A 13671-nucleotide genomic window follows, 5' to 3' on the forward strand; every position below is an offset into this window, starting at 1 on the left:
AGATTAATGCCAGGAGCATATACTTAAGGACAATCAAAAACTCAAGTGAGCAAAGTGTGTCAGGATTGAGAGTTTACATAGAAGCTCCGCGTTCTATGCGGTAACGTTTGTAGATATGCTTGCCAAGTGACCAAGAATAGTTCGCATTTGAGCGTGAGGTCAACTTTTTCTACATAGAATTCCATGGTGCACAAATCAAGTAAGGCAACTTTAAACTGGGAGAAAGTAGGGGCCACTGGTGATAACCAATGTTGGAGGATCACTCGTTTAACCAGGAGTAAAGTTTTCTGCACCCATGATCTAATGTGGATATTAGGAAATTGAATACTACTCAAATCCTCAAAGAACAAATGTTGTACTGCATAAGGAATCTGAACCTCTGCGACCTCCTGAATAAGGCGGTGTACCTGGTGCCATAGCCTATGGATGGATGGGCATGTCCAAACTAATGGTCATGTGTGCCCTGTGCCAAACTACACCATAAACAGTGCCCAGTCAAGGATATTTGCATTGTGGCGGCCCTCGCATGGGATTATATAGGCCTGCATGAGAAACTTGTATTGAGTTTCACGTAGGCCCACATTGGTGGTGATGGATCGAAGGCGGGAGAGAGATTTAATATAAAAATCAGCAGGAAAAGAAATCTCCAACTCTTGGCCCCAACCAATTGCAATGTTATCCATGTCGACAGCGGGGGACTTCCCTAGTAGCTTCTGATAGTAATAGGAGGCTGAGTGCCTGAACGGGTCTTCCCAGTCAAACAGCTCACCCAGTTCGGATTGAAAGGCTGGTGTCAAATTATTGGTGTTCAGAGAGTGGGCATAATGCCTAGACTGCAGGTATGCATAGAAATGCTTCTGTTCCAGCGCATGCAAATCTCTCAGGTGTTGAAAGGAAAGATGCTGCCCCTCATCATTAAATAAATGCATCACTAACTGTATCCCCCTATCCACCCAAACCTTAAAGATGGGGTTATCAGAACCTGGGGTGAAGTCCCTGTTTCCCTACAAAAGCAAAAAGGGTATGACCTTCCAAATGAGCCCAAACTTGGCGCAAAACCATTTCCAGTCTGCCATATAGGTGTGATTGTTGCACTTTCTTTCGCAGATGTAGGGAGGAGGCTCCTAGGCACAAGAAGTAAATAAGATCATAGGGAGCCACCAATTCCCTTTTGACACTTAAGGGGGTAAAGTAGGTCATCCCCAAAAGCCAGTCACCCCCATGGCGAAGGTTACAGGCCATGTTATAGTAACACAGGTTAGCCAAACCCAGTCCCCCTGCTTCCCCTTCAATTTAATTAAGGCTATTTGTGGACGTTTCCCACTCCAAATAAAGCGACGTATTTCCTGCTCTTTCTTTCAGGATCTCCTGTTGGGTAAGGTAAATCGGCAGGGTCTGAAAGAAATAGAGCCATTTAGGCAGTAGTATCATTTGAAAGAGGGCTATTCTGCCGGTTAAGGACAGTGGGAAATCTTTCCAGGTGTGCAGACTGTGCTTTGTGTGTCCCAAAGGAGCCGATAATTGGCTGCTTTTAATTGAGCCAGATTTTTATGCAATTGGATCCCCAAATATCGAAAGGATTCAGCTGTCCATTGAAGCGGAAACTGAGGCCCGCATCTCTGGACCACAGAATCCTGCAATGGTAATGCTTCTGATTTGTCGAGGTTTAATTTTAGTCCCACCAGTAAGCCATAGTCTGCAAATTCCTGCAGGAGTGGGGGGAGGGAGGTCTCCAGATCACCAATATGAGCCAGAATATCGTCAGCAAATGCCACCACTTTTAACACTGGATCAGCGGAAGAACGAGAGGGGATGCCATGAATAGCGACATTGCCTCTAATCCTCTGCAGTAGGGGCTCTAAGGAGATTAAGAACAGAAGTGGGGACAAGGGGCATCCCTGACAGGTACCCCTGGTAAGGGAGAAGCTGTTGGAGCGAGTGCCAGTGACGATAATTGATGACCTTGGGCTCTTGTACAAAGTTTGGACAACTTGTAGAAAATATCCCTCAATTCCCTTCTTACTCATAGCTACAAACATAAAAAGCCGGGGGAGATGGAGAGAGAGACCAGCCCGAGGGAGCTTGTGAGACGCCAGAACTTTGTTTGACCATCTGGAATTCCATTTCCTTGCCGGTGAGGGTGAGATTTACTTTTTGCCCTGCCGGGTGCAGCATTTCCTGATTCTGACGTCATCATCTGGGGCCTATAAAATCGGCCCGCCCACGGCTGTATTCGGGGAGACGGAGAGAGAGACCAGCCCGAGGGAGCTTGTGAGACGCCAGAACTTTGTTTGACCATCTGGAGTTCCATTTCCTTGCCGGTGAAGGTGAGATTTACTTTTTGCCCTGCCGGGTGCAGCATTTCCTGATTCTGACGTCATCTGGGGCCTATAAAATCGGCCCGCCCACGGCGCGTAGTCGACGTCGGCGCGCGTCGCGCGCGCGGCTTTGCTCCGAATCTCTGGTCTCTCGTCTCTACGTCCCAAGTAAGTGATATATTAAAAATATTAGAATTTAATCTTTCTCCCCCACTTTTGTCGCAGTATCCAACTAATTAACAGTGAGAGTGTGGAAAATTTCTCATCAGTAACCAGTTTGACAATGCCTCATACAAAGAGGAAAGGGAGACTGAGGGAGTTGGCAGCTGTGGTCTCCCCAGTATCCCCAACTCAAGAGAAAATTGAGAAATTTTTCAAAATTGCTTCTGATACAACTCCCGAGAGAAGCGCTGCAAATCACCCAGAGGAGCCTGGGATAGATTCGCCTGCTTCGTTTACATCACTAAGTCCGGGAGCTCCGACAACTCCGCCTCCCCCTTGTCAAATTAAGCCTCAAGTTAATCCATCTATTGTGGCTACCCTAGCTGGAACATTGGAAGGAACTTCTAATATGTTTCCAGTGGTGGAGGAAGATCCATCTCTGAAGGGAGATAAGGCGAGTTACCCCAAAGCACTCAATGCTGAGTTGGATTTTGGGATACCAGAATTAAACACCTTATCCTCGATAAAAATTGAGAAACCCTCTGTAATAACTTTGGACTCTGTCTGGACTGCGATTGTCACCCTTGAAAAGGCTATAACTAATCTAACTACTATTACATTGCAGGTGAATCAGTATGTTATGAAACATGAAGAGAAGGTTATAAAACTGGAACAAAAAATGTCAGATATTGAACAAAAGTTATCTCAAGTACAAAAAATACAGATGAATTTGATACAGGGGGAAAAAATGCAAATTAGAAATATAGAGAAATTGGAAAATGAAGCAAGGTACCTAAATTTAAGGATAATTAATTTTCCTTTAACTAGGTTTACTGTATTACAGGATCAGTTCAAGAAATACATGTCTGATGTGTTAAAAATTCCCACAGAGGCTTATCCACCTATTTCTAAGATTTACTTTATAAAATCTACTAATTTGATAGAAGAGCAAGCAGCACCAATAGACATATCCCAATTATTAGAATCTTCTTCTGAAGATGTTATAGAAAAAAAAGGGACTGTTCTAGTCAAATTTGTTTTTCCCTCTGATAGGGACAATATTTTACGACTGTTCCTTAGGAATAGAGAAGTAAAATTCCAAGAACATCAAATCTGGATTTTTCCTGACATTACTAGAGCGACCCAAATTAGACGAAAAAATTTTTTAGAATTGAGAACCCTTGCCGAACAAGTAGGTGCTCAATTAGTGGTCAGATACCCATGTAAATGTCTAGTTAGATATGAAAATGCCAGATATATATACTTTGAGCCAGAGGGATTGAAGTCCTTTTTGGAAGCAAAAAAGATGACTGAGAATAAAGGTGTTTAAGTAAGTTGTCATTTTGAATGAGAAGCATACACTCTCAATTTCTTATATTTTGATAATTTTTCTCGATTCAGCTCCTTATATGAATAGTTGGATTTCTGCTATTGCATGGTAATTAGGATTTCCAGGTTATAGAAAATTATATTGTTGTTAGTAATATCTGAAGTATTTTATATATGATAATCCTGGATATCCGTATTATGATTTGATGATGTAATGTCATGATAATTTCAAAATTTAATAAAACAAAAAAAAAAACAAAACATAAAAAGCCAATTAACCAGGTCAAAAGCCTTTCTAAGCTTAGGAGTAGGGAGGGAAGCTGAAGCCCTTTGCTGATTTCCATGGAGGCCACCACTCGCCAGACATTCATCACTGAGTGACACCCTTTTACAAGGCCTACCTGATCCTGTCCTATTAACTCAGGGAGGACCCGAGCAAGTCGGTCAGCAAAAATTTCCACTAAAAGTTTGGTGTCGAAGTTTATGAGAGAGATAGGGCGATAGGCTGCAGGAGAGGAGAGATCTTTTCCAAGTTTTGGAAGGACAGTTATTAGGGCTTCATGGGCAAAAAAAGGAAAGTCGCCTGCCTGTATAAGAGCTTCAAAGGCCGCACGCAGTGGGTGAAGGATCTTGTCTCCAAGTAATTTATAAAACTCCGCAAATAGTCAGGCCTGGGCGCCTTTAAGAGCTTAGATTGACAGATCCCACATTGGATTTCCTGAATATGGATCGGGGCATTGAGAAGTTCCCTTTCGGCATCGGACAAAGAAGGTAGAGGAGTCGCATTTAAGTATTGTGATTTAGCGGCCTTGTCCACTTCTTCAGCAGCATACAGATGTTGGTAAAATTTGCGAAAGATTTGGGCGATGCCCGCCAGGAGTTTACTACAGTGCCCCTCATCTTTCATAGTGGTTATGTACCCTTGACCCCTACGTGCCTTTACAAGCTGTGCCAAGAATTTGCCTGATTTATTGCCAAAGTGAAAAAAATTTACTCTTATAGTATATCAACGATTTCTTAGCTTGTTGATACAAAAGCTCATTAAGAGTAGTTTGGGTCATATAATACTGATCTTTGGTGGGCTGGGACGGGCGAGCAACATACACCCAATGGGCAGATCTCATCTGCACTTCCAATCAGATAACGGCACTGGATAGGCACTTGTTGTGAGCACTTACAAAGGAAATGAGCTCTCCCCAAAGTACGACTTTCGCAGTTTCCCAAAGCAGAATAGGGGAATCCTGATGTTCTCTATTGTGGTCTAAGAAATCCTCTCATTTTTTCAACAGCAGGGTACAAAAATTAGGGTCATTATACAAATGCCTAGGGAACCGCCAAATTCAGGTAATGTGGGTGGGTTTCAGACCTTCCACATCCAACCATAGCAAGGTGTGATCTGATATTGCAATGGGGCAAATTTCAGTTTTTAGTACCCTCCCAAAATCCTCCCTGTGCACCAAGAAATAAGGCAAGAGCTGGAACCAGGGGCATGTGAAATGTGTGTATAATCTCACTCCTGAGGATAGAGCAGGCGCCATGCATCCACTAGGTCCAAGCCATGACAAATATTTTGGTCCCTTGATGGCTTTGGACCCTACGTTCCCATGTGTGATGGAGGATCTGTCCATAAGGGGATCTATGACATGATTAAAATCACCACCCAAAATTAAGCAATTGGCAACCTATGAGGACAAAAGGGTCAGTAGTTTGACAAAGAATGAATGGTCATAGCTATTGGGGCCATAGATGTTGCAAATGGAAATAGGCTTACCAGAGTAGGCCTGAAAGCAAGCGAAATCGGCCTTCCGGATCAGTGGTAACCTTAGAAACCTGAAAGGGCACGTGGCGGCCGATAAGAATGGCAACTCCCACCTTTTTGTTCTCTGATTGAGAAGAGAAAACTTGACCCATCCATTGTTTACAAAGCTTCTGGTTTTCAGGTGCCATGAGCCGGGTTTCCCGAAGCAAAGCAATTTGAACCTTGTGTCTTTTATAAACCGAATTAATCCCTTCACATTCCAGGATGCCCAATGTACAGACGCTGTCATCATGGAGGCTGGTAGGGAAAAAATAGCATAGCAATAAAATACATTGCAGTGGCTAGACCCCCCCAGCCTAGATCTGTAGCCCTGACACTTGACTCCATAATGTAATCTGAATGCCTGTGCTAACGACCCATTGAACAACCCTCCTTCCCCCCTCCCCATTGTCCAACCCTGAAACAAAGTACAGGTACCAAAACATGTACCAAGGAGTCCGTGGAGGTGCGTTGAGACCCCACCTCCCCCCCACAAGTCAAAACATGTCAAATGGTGAATTTTGTAACTGAAAGAGAATACTAAATAAAGGAAAGAGAAAACAAAAGTTGTTGCTGAAGACTCTTGTCCTCATTGGGCACAGTCTAGCCTCATCAAGTCTTTGCTTGGAACAAAATCACAGGATCCATTACAGGCCGCTCAGTCTCCAGCAGTGATGGTGAACAGAAATGTCTCGGCTTCAGAGACTGAAGTAGAGTGTCTTGTTTTCCCATCATGGACAATCCATAACTTCGCCGGGTAGAGGACTGCGAATGAAATTTTCAACGTCACCAATCTGGCATAGTGGGGAAAAATGTTTCCCCTGCGCAGAAACCCCCGCTGAAAAATCCTGAAAGATTAGGATCGAAGCCATTTCAAATTCCAGGGCCCTGTGTTTTATGTAAACCCCGAGAATGTCCTGTTTTTGGGCATAATACAGGAACCGGACCAGTATCGGGCGAGTTTTATTTTTGCTTGGGTCTCTGGTGCCTAAGCAGTGTGCCCTTTCTATGCATATGCGGCCAATATTGTCTGGGAGCGGCGGGGCACACGGTAGCCATTGCGCAATAGTTCAAATAATCTTAGATTCTTAAATTTTCCTGAATCAAGACTAAATTTCCGCTTTTGAATTATATAAAAAATATGCAGTAGAAATTTTGTCTTTTGATGAATTACATATCCCTAAACTCTCTAAGTTGTATTATATTCCAAGAGGGAAAACATTAAAGGCTCCAGAGGGAGGAATGGATACTATTGAAAGTCCAGGGATTTCTACCTTTTTAGAAGATTCCTTGGACAATATAAATTCTAGGGCAACTTTGTTAGTATCTTTTTCTCTGAGACAAGAGAAAGACTTGTTCTTCTCAAAATATTTCCAATTTAAAGATGTAAACTTTTGTGGTCAGAAGATACAAGTCTTTCCTGATGTTTCTCGAGCCACACAGGCACGACGAAAACAGTTCTTGTCTCTTAAACAATCTGTTTTAGATATGGGGGCTAGTTTTTATTTAAAATTCCCCTGTAAGTGCCAGGTAATGTACCAGAATAATAAGTTTATTTTTATTGATCCAATGCACTTAGAGCGCTTTGTTAGGGATAAAACATGATTAATTAATGGACTATGGGTTAGGTTATAATTTAAAAATTGATCCAGCCTATCTGACCTGTATTTCACTTCTCCGAGATGTGGACTAGATAACCTTAAATATGTGTTAAAAATGTATATGGAAATCGTTGTATTGGTTTTCTCTTTCTTTGGAATTCCTGACTATATCATTTGTTATAAATGTTATATTCAATAAAAATAAAATTACAAAACATTGCGCAATAGTGGGAAAATGTCTTTGTCCTTGAGCGACTCTGGAAAGCCCACGAACCAAAGGTTATTATGTCGTGAACGGTTCTCTAAGTCCTCTAATTTCTCAGATTGTCTCTCCATTAAAGTTTTAAGTGTGCACTTCCTGTTCCAGAGCGGCGACCTGTGTGGCTTTACTACTGGTCCTGAGGCGCAAGTCTAGAAATTTTGGGCCAGAGGGAATCCTGAATGCTGGGGGGGGGGGGGGGGGGGGGGGGGAGTAGGAGGGGGATGAGAGAAAAAGAATCTGAAACTATGTATCTCCCACTGTAAGAGGGGCACTTTCAACTCAGGGTGGGTTGGGGGGGGAAGGTATTACATTGATCTGCCTAGAGCCCAAGGGTCTGTAGACCCTTGTAACATTGCCCCCCCCCCGCGTTAAAAGTGCCCCTTGTACAGTGGGAGATTGTCTCTCAAAGAGGCATTCCCTTGCTCACCCTGGTCACTTGCGAGTATGTGCGTAAAGGCTCCACACATATGCATGGGTAGGGATATTTTAAATGGTAGGCGTGTACTTGCGCACACGATATAAAATTGAGTGTAGTTTTGCTCACGTGCCCAATATGTGCATATATGGGCACACGTGCGCTCCTTTTAAAGTTTACCTGCATGGTACTAATTATTTTACTTCTGTGACATCGTAAGAAGCTTCTTCCACTTTCATGTATCTTATTCTAGTTTTAAAGTAAAATCTATAAGCTTGTTGGCAGGAGGCCTACACTTGTCCAGAAGGAATGCTACTCCCTCCCTCCCTCCCTGTTTACTTAGGCCGCACCATTGAGTGCTTGATCTGTTCTAATACCAATCATAATGCAAAAGTTCCTGTGGAACACAAAGATGGCAAAAGGGTTTTGAAATACTTCCACATCTGGTAAAGGAAAATAGTAACATATCACAATCATCTTCAGAATATATAATTGTATCACAAAGACTACTTCTTATGGTTGCAAAATATTCAGCATTGTGGCTAAGCTTCAGAGCAAATGGAACCCAAGTCCGCTTTAGTAGAAAACAGTAAAACAGTTTATTTGCTTCAAATATTTATTTCCATGGCAAAAATAGACTATAGAATATTCATTTTACATTAGATATCACATATATTACATATTCAGTAATACAAGCTTTGTATGCCCAGCAAATGCAATTTTGTACATTGTTTTACAAATCAATTTCAGTTTTACAAGAATTAAAGCTTTATGAATTATACATTTTTACAGTAGCAATGGCCAGACACATACAACCTAAACCATAACCTTTACTAAATATTTTAAACACACATGGTACAGTACTTATGCAGAATCTGTGCCTTTCATTTGGGTTCCTATAAAAATTTTGGACTTTTTTTGTCTTTACCCTGGCTCAAGCAAGAACGGACTTGGAGTAAGACAGAAAGCTCATATAGACAAGTCATTCAGAGAATTGTGTGCACGCTTACATACCCTTCTACTGAATGACTGTCCAGACAAACTTCAGCAGGCGCAAGGTGCCTGTGTGTATACACACACATGCAGAAGGAGTCTGCCAACTTCAACTAGAAATTCTAAATTTTCCAACTCTTACAGTTTGGGAGTTGGAGTGCTGAAAGCACCATGAGCAGTTCAAAATGTCTTTTCGCCTTAAAAGGATTTTTATTTCACTAGGGTGGCAGCAGCATTTCAAAATAACCAGCATGTTCCAGGGACAAGTTCTTACCAAGCTCCTGCTTGACCTCTTCAAGGACCAACTCCTAGCTCAGGCCCTATGACAATGTCTCAGAGGCTGGGGAGAGAACATGCCAAGTGATAGAGGAAAATAACTTGTTTTCCATGATTGTACCGTGCCTCATAATTTAATGGCTTTTTACAATGGACAAGCATTCCAACACACAATCTGATTTGGCTTTGTTGAAGTGCAGCTTGAAATGAACCTCATAATTCTTATGAAATTGCCCTTGGAAGGCAAATCAAAGCAAAGCTTGCTAAACTTTATTTGGTAGGATTCTTGATTGTTTTCCTTAAATTCAGATCTGGGAACAATTATAATACACAAAACATACAGCAAAACATCCTGGCCTATGCTAGGTATCTCTCTTCCTTCATTTGTTTTCATTGCCTTCTTTTAAAACACCAAACACTGTTTCTTGGTAGCAAAAAATCATCACACAATTGTATAAACACCTAATGTGAAAACACTAAGGCTTTCCTTCATATCAAAATAGTGTAAAGTAGCAAAACAAATAAAAAATAAAAAAGTAAATGATCATTCAAATGCTTTTATGATGCAAAGTTTGGGATAAGCTGCCTATGTATGTACAGAATCCCTGTTGCCTACATACAAATTAAAAAGTGGCATAACTAGTTTGCTGGACCCAACAGGGACTGACTTTTGAATGCTGATTGTACATCTCTGCTTGAAAAACTGGTATAAATTTGTGCTGCTTCAATACAATCTGAGGGAGAACCATTCAAACCATTTCAGTCCATATCTCCCTCTACAGAGAGAGAGATCCATGGCTAGTAAATCTGAAAGTGCACCAAAACAGGCTGCAACTGTCACAATGTTTACATTCTCCATAGGGTTTAGAAAACTGCAAACTTCCATAATCATGCTTTAAAAAGGCAGAACTACCATGCACATCAGTTATACCCATCATAATGAGATTTAAAAACTAAAATAAGAGCAAACCCTACAAAACAGAGCAAGAAAGTTGTGGCACACTCTACCCTTAAGCAGCGGTTTTTCTATCGTAACCATCTAATGCCTGCTGACTGATTGGCATATTACAGCAGAGATCCATCTGGAAAATTCACTACAGGTCTCCATAACAAAGTTTCATCTAGATAAATTACAGCTTAATGTAAAACAAGCAAAGCTAGCTTGAAACTTGTATCATCTCAAATACTGCAATTTGATGCCACTGTCCAAAATATACCTAAAATACTTAGTTACAACTCAGTTAAAAATTCAATGTCTAATTCTATAAGTTCTCTGAATTTAAGATATTTAAACAAAAATTATTCCACAGTATGTCATCCATCTTATATTTTAGCTGACATTTGATAAAACTGGCAGTTAGTCCAGATGCCATGCAATCTAGTCCAGGACTTCCCATATCTGTTCCAATCAGGTTTTCATGGCATCCATGATCAACACACAGGAGATAAATCTGCATCCACTGGAGACCCACTATATATTCATTGTGGTTATCCTGAAAACCTTGGTCAAGTCTTCCTGGAATGCCTTGATCTAAGTCAGGGTACTATTTCTCTATTCATAGCTTAAAAGGTATCAATTTCCTTCCCAGTGTCTCATTCTATAGAAATCCCTGATCTAATATTTCAGCTTCTTCTTTATTGTTGAATTTACTTGGAAAACAGAAAAAGGGACGAGATCACTGTTTTCCCAATTTTTTTCTTAAAATGTGAAAACCAAGGAAGATTTTTTTGTAAGTTTCTTCTGAGTGTTTGCCTAAAAGGACCACTCTATTGCCAGATTCTGCCTCAAAATTGCCAAAAAAAAGGATCAGCTTATACTGAGAGCTGAGCAAATTTATGATCAGTATGTTCTGACTTGTCTCTAAAGAAAACATGCGAGATGACTTAATTGGTTTGGTTGGAAAAGTCTTGCCAGAGACTAAGAGAAGCCCTTGCAAGGATAAGAGTACAATAAAAGTAATGTTTAGAAAAGTTACTTTTTAGCAATGTTTTACAAAGTGACCTGACAGCAGACAAGGTTGCAAGTCTTACATTAGACCAGTAAATGTAGGCTTTTTCCGTGACTTGATAATTCTGGTGAAGTGATGCTGCAGTTCACATGTAGCATCTCGCTATTACCACTCTAGCTATGGAACGAGTTGAAATGCCAAAAGTGATACATAGCCCAACAATGACAGGTAAGCAATGTAACTGAGCTGCTCACTGGTAGACGTTCTACCATAAGACAGAGGAGACATTACAACAGATGCAAGGATCTTGAGCTTCTGCTGTATTCAGCAAAATATAACAAATCAGAAGTTCAACAGATAAAGTTAATTTATATAAAAACACATCAAAATCCAAATTTGGAAGTACTGTATTCTCAATTCTGTGCCTAGTGTTTGGAAGTTATAATTCCAAATTAAGCTGTTTAATCTACTAGAAATCTACTATAATTCCAGATTAAGCTGTTTAATCTACTAGAAATGAGAGATTGAGCCCAAGTCCTTTTACAAATCTACTCATCACTGTTAGAGATCACAAAGTGCAACCCTATTGTATACAGTGACAAGATTTGATTACGATTACACCTTCTTCCTTGAACGTTTCCAAATGAACCCCTTTAAGTCTGTCATGAGCAGCTCAGTTCTTTTGTTTAAAGTCCTTATTTAAGATTTGTACAAATTAATAAAACTGCTTTTTATTGTGCAATACAAGAAACACAATTGACTTTTCCTTCCAGTGATCACCCCAGGAACATCACATCAAGAAAAACATTCCCAAAAATCTTCCTTCTCCCAATTTTATCATTTGAAGTTATCATTGCCCGCATCACTCCCAAAAGAATTCCAGCAACTTTGAAATTAAGTGGGATGCACCAAAATGTAAGCAAAAGTCCTTCATATGACCAATGAATACTGGTTTCTTGTGTTAGCTTAAGCTTGATAGAGTTTTTATCCCACTATCAGTTTTCAAGATTATTCTGCCACATTTGGACACACTTCCTATGCCTTTTCACACCATTTTGCACTCACACCACAGACCAAATTCTCCTCCTAGGTGAATTATAGTCCAAAGCTTTGTTAGTAACACTGCACAAAATCTAACACACACAATCAAAAACGAAAATGTTAAAGCAAATAAATCAAAGCGCAAAAGGGAAAAAGTGCTTCAAGCCTTCTCTGCATCCACTTTGATTTTAGCCGGTAAAATCAGATCTCCAGTCTGTGCTTATGAATAATACTGATAATGCATTCTCCAGCAACGATGAACCCTTCACGCTTCCAAAGTGCCTTCATCTTATGCAAACACTGAAACCAGGATCTGAGACTTTCACTCCTCCACTGTTGCTGAAAATCTCTGCTTCTGTAGATGCATAGCTTTTTGAAAGTTAAAAATAAAACTAACATTTTCTTCTTATAAATGTGGCTTTTGTAAATAACATTTGAGTGTCTAATGGCTGCTGGCTCTGGAAATAAAACCAGAGTGCCAACTGAAAAACAAAAAAAAGACCATTGTATCAAACAAAATATATTGCGATAGTTGACATTAAGAGCCTGGTATTTCCTAAGGGACAAATCATTCACATTTGAAATCAGTCTCAAGAGAGCAACACAAACTTTGCACTCAAAATGTCTTATTGAATACAGATTTTTTTCATACAAACAGCATATTAAGTCCTCTTTGAATCAAGGGGAAAGTCTTCTAAAATTCAAGGCTTGTTCTGCTATAGCACTCATTGGAAACTGTTTTCTACACATCTCTTTTCTTTTGATTTGGTTTCAGTTTTCTATTTGAAAAATGAACATGATAAAACTAAAATGTTTTAAATCGGCTCAATAGCCAACTGCTGAAATTGCTCAGAACCATGAAGGCTTATTGTTTACCCAGAATAACAATCCACGAAAAGTTTGAGTAGAACTGATTTATCCTATACCTATCTCTTTTATCTTCAATTTTAAGAAAACGAATTTGCGCTGGTCTTGCAGAAAACGCCCAGACTACCAAAACTGTTACACTGCACCCGAATCTAACATTCCTCCTCACAAAACAGCAACAATATGTTTCTCTGGATGAATTAACTCTTGGAAAGAAACCACAAGGGCAAATCTGTTTGAACCCAATGCAGTGGTTCTTCTGTAAACATGCCTGGGTGGGTCCCACAGGAACAGGTGAGGTTTATATAAGCCTGGAGCTCTTCAGGAACTGAATAAGAACACTGTAGACAAAAGTGTACTGGCAAATAATCTGCACCATCATCATCCTCTGCTGTCTAAGCATGTCCAGCACTCTGGGGATGTCCAGCATCTGAAGGAAGAGAACAGACAAATATGCAGAGTGATGAAAGAGGAAGCAAGGTCAAATTAACAGAGCACAGGTAAATGGCTCAATATGGAAAAGGCAAATGGGATATAGCAGAGAAAAGCAGGCAAATCTTGCAATGCAACAAGAAAGCGGGCGATGGGCATGCGTCCTTTCAGAACATCTCACACCCTTTATGCTCTACAGCAACAATGTTAAAATACGTTTCAAAGCTT

The 13671-nt window shown here is 40.5% G+C and overlaps 1 protein-coding gene across 7 annotated transcripts in view; it reads right to left on the reverse strand.

The window, feature by feature from the left end:
* Nucleotides 1-8487: 8487 nt before the first annotated feature.
* The window catches only part of PTPN21 (protein tyrosine phosphatase non-receptor type 21), a 191305-nt gene continuing 186121 nt past the window's right edge, over nt 8488-13671 (reverse strand). For all 7 annotated transcript variants that reach the window (XM_029597749.1, XM_029597748.1, XM_029597746.1 and 4 more), the window contains one exon: nt 8488-13441. In XM_029597749.1, the coding sequence (XP_029453609.1) occupies nt 13313-13441 (129 nt within the window). In that variant the 3' untranslated portion in view covers nt 8488-13312. The remainder of the gene's footprint in view (nt 13442-13671) is intronic.

The sequence above is a fragment of the Rhinatrema bivittatum genome, chromosome 4 (genome assembly GCF_901001135.1).
Source record: "Rhinatrema bivittatum chromosome 4, aRhiBiv1.1, whole genome shotgun sequence".
NCBI classification, from domain to species: Eukaryota; Metazoa; Chordata; class Amphibia; order Gymnophiona; family Rhinatrematidae; genus Rhinatrema; species Rhinatrema bivittatum.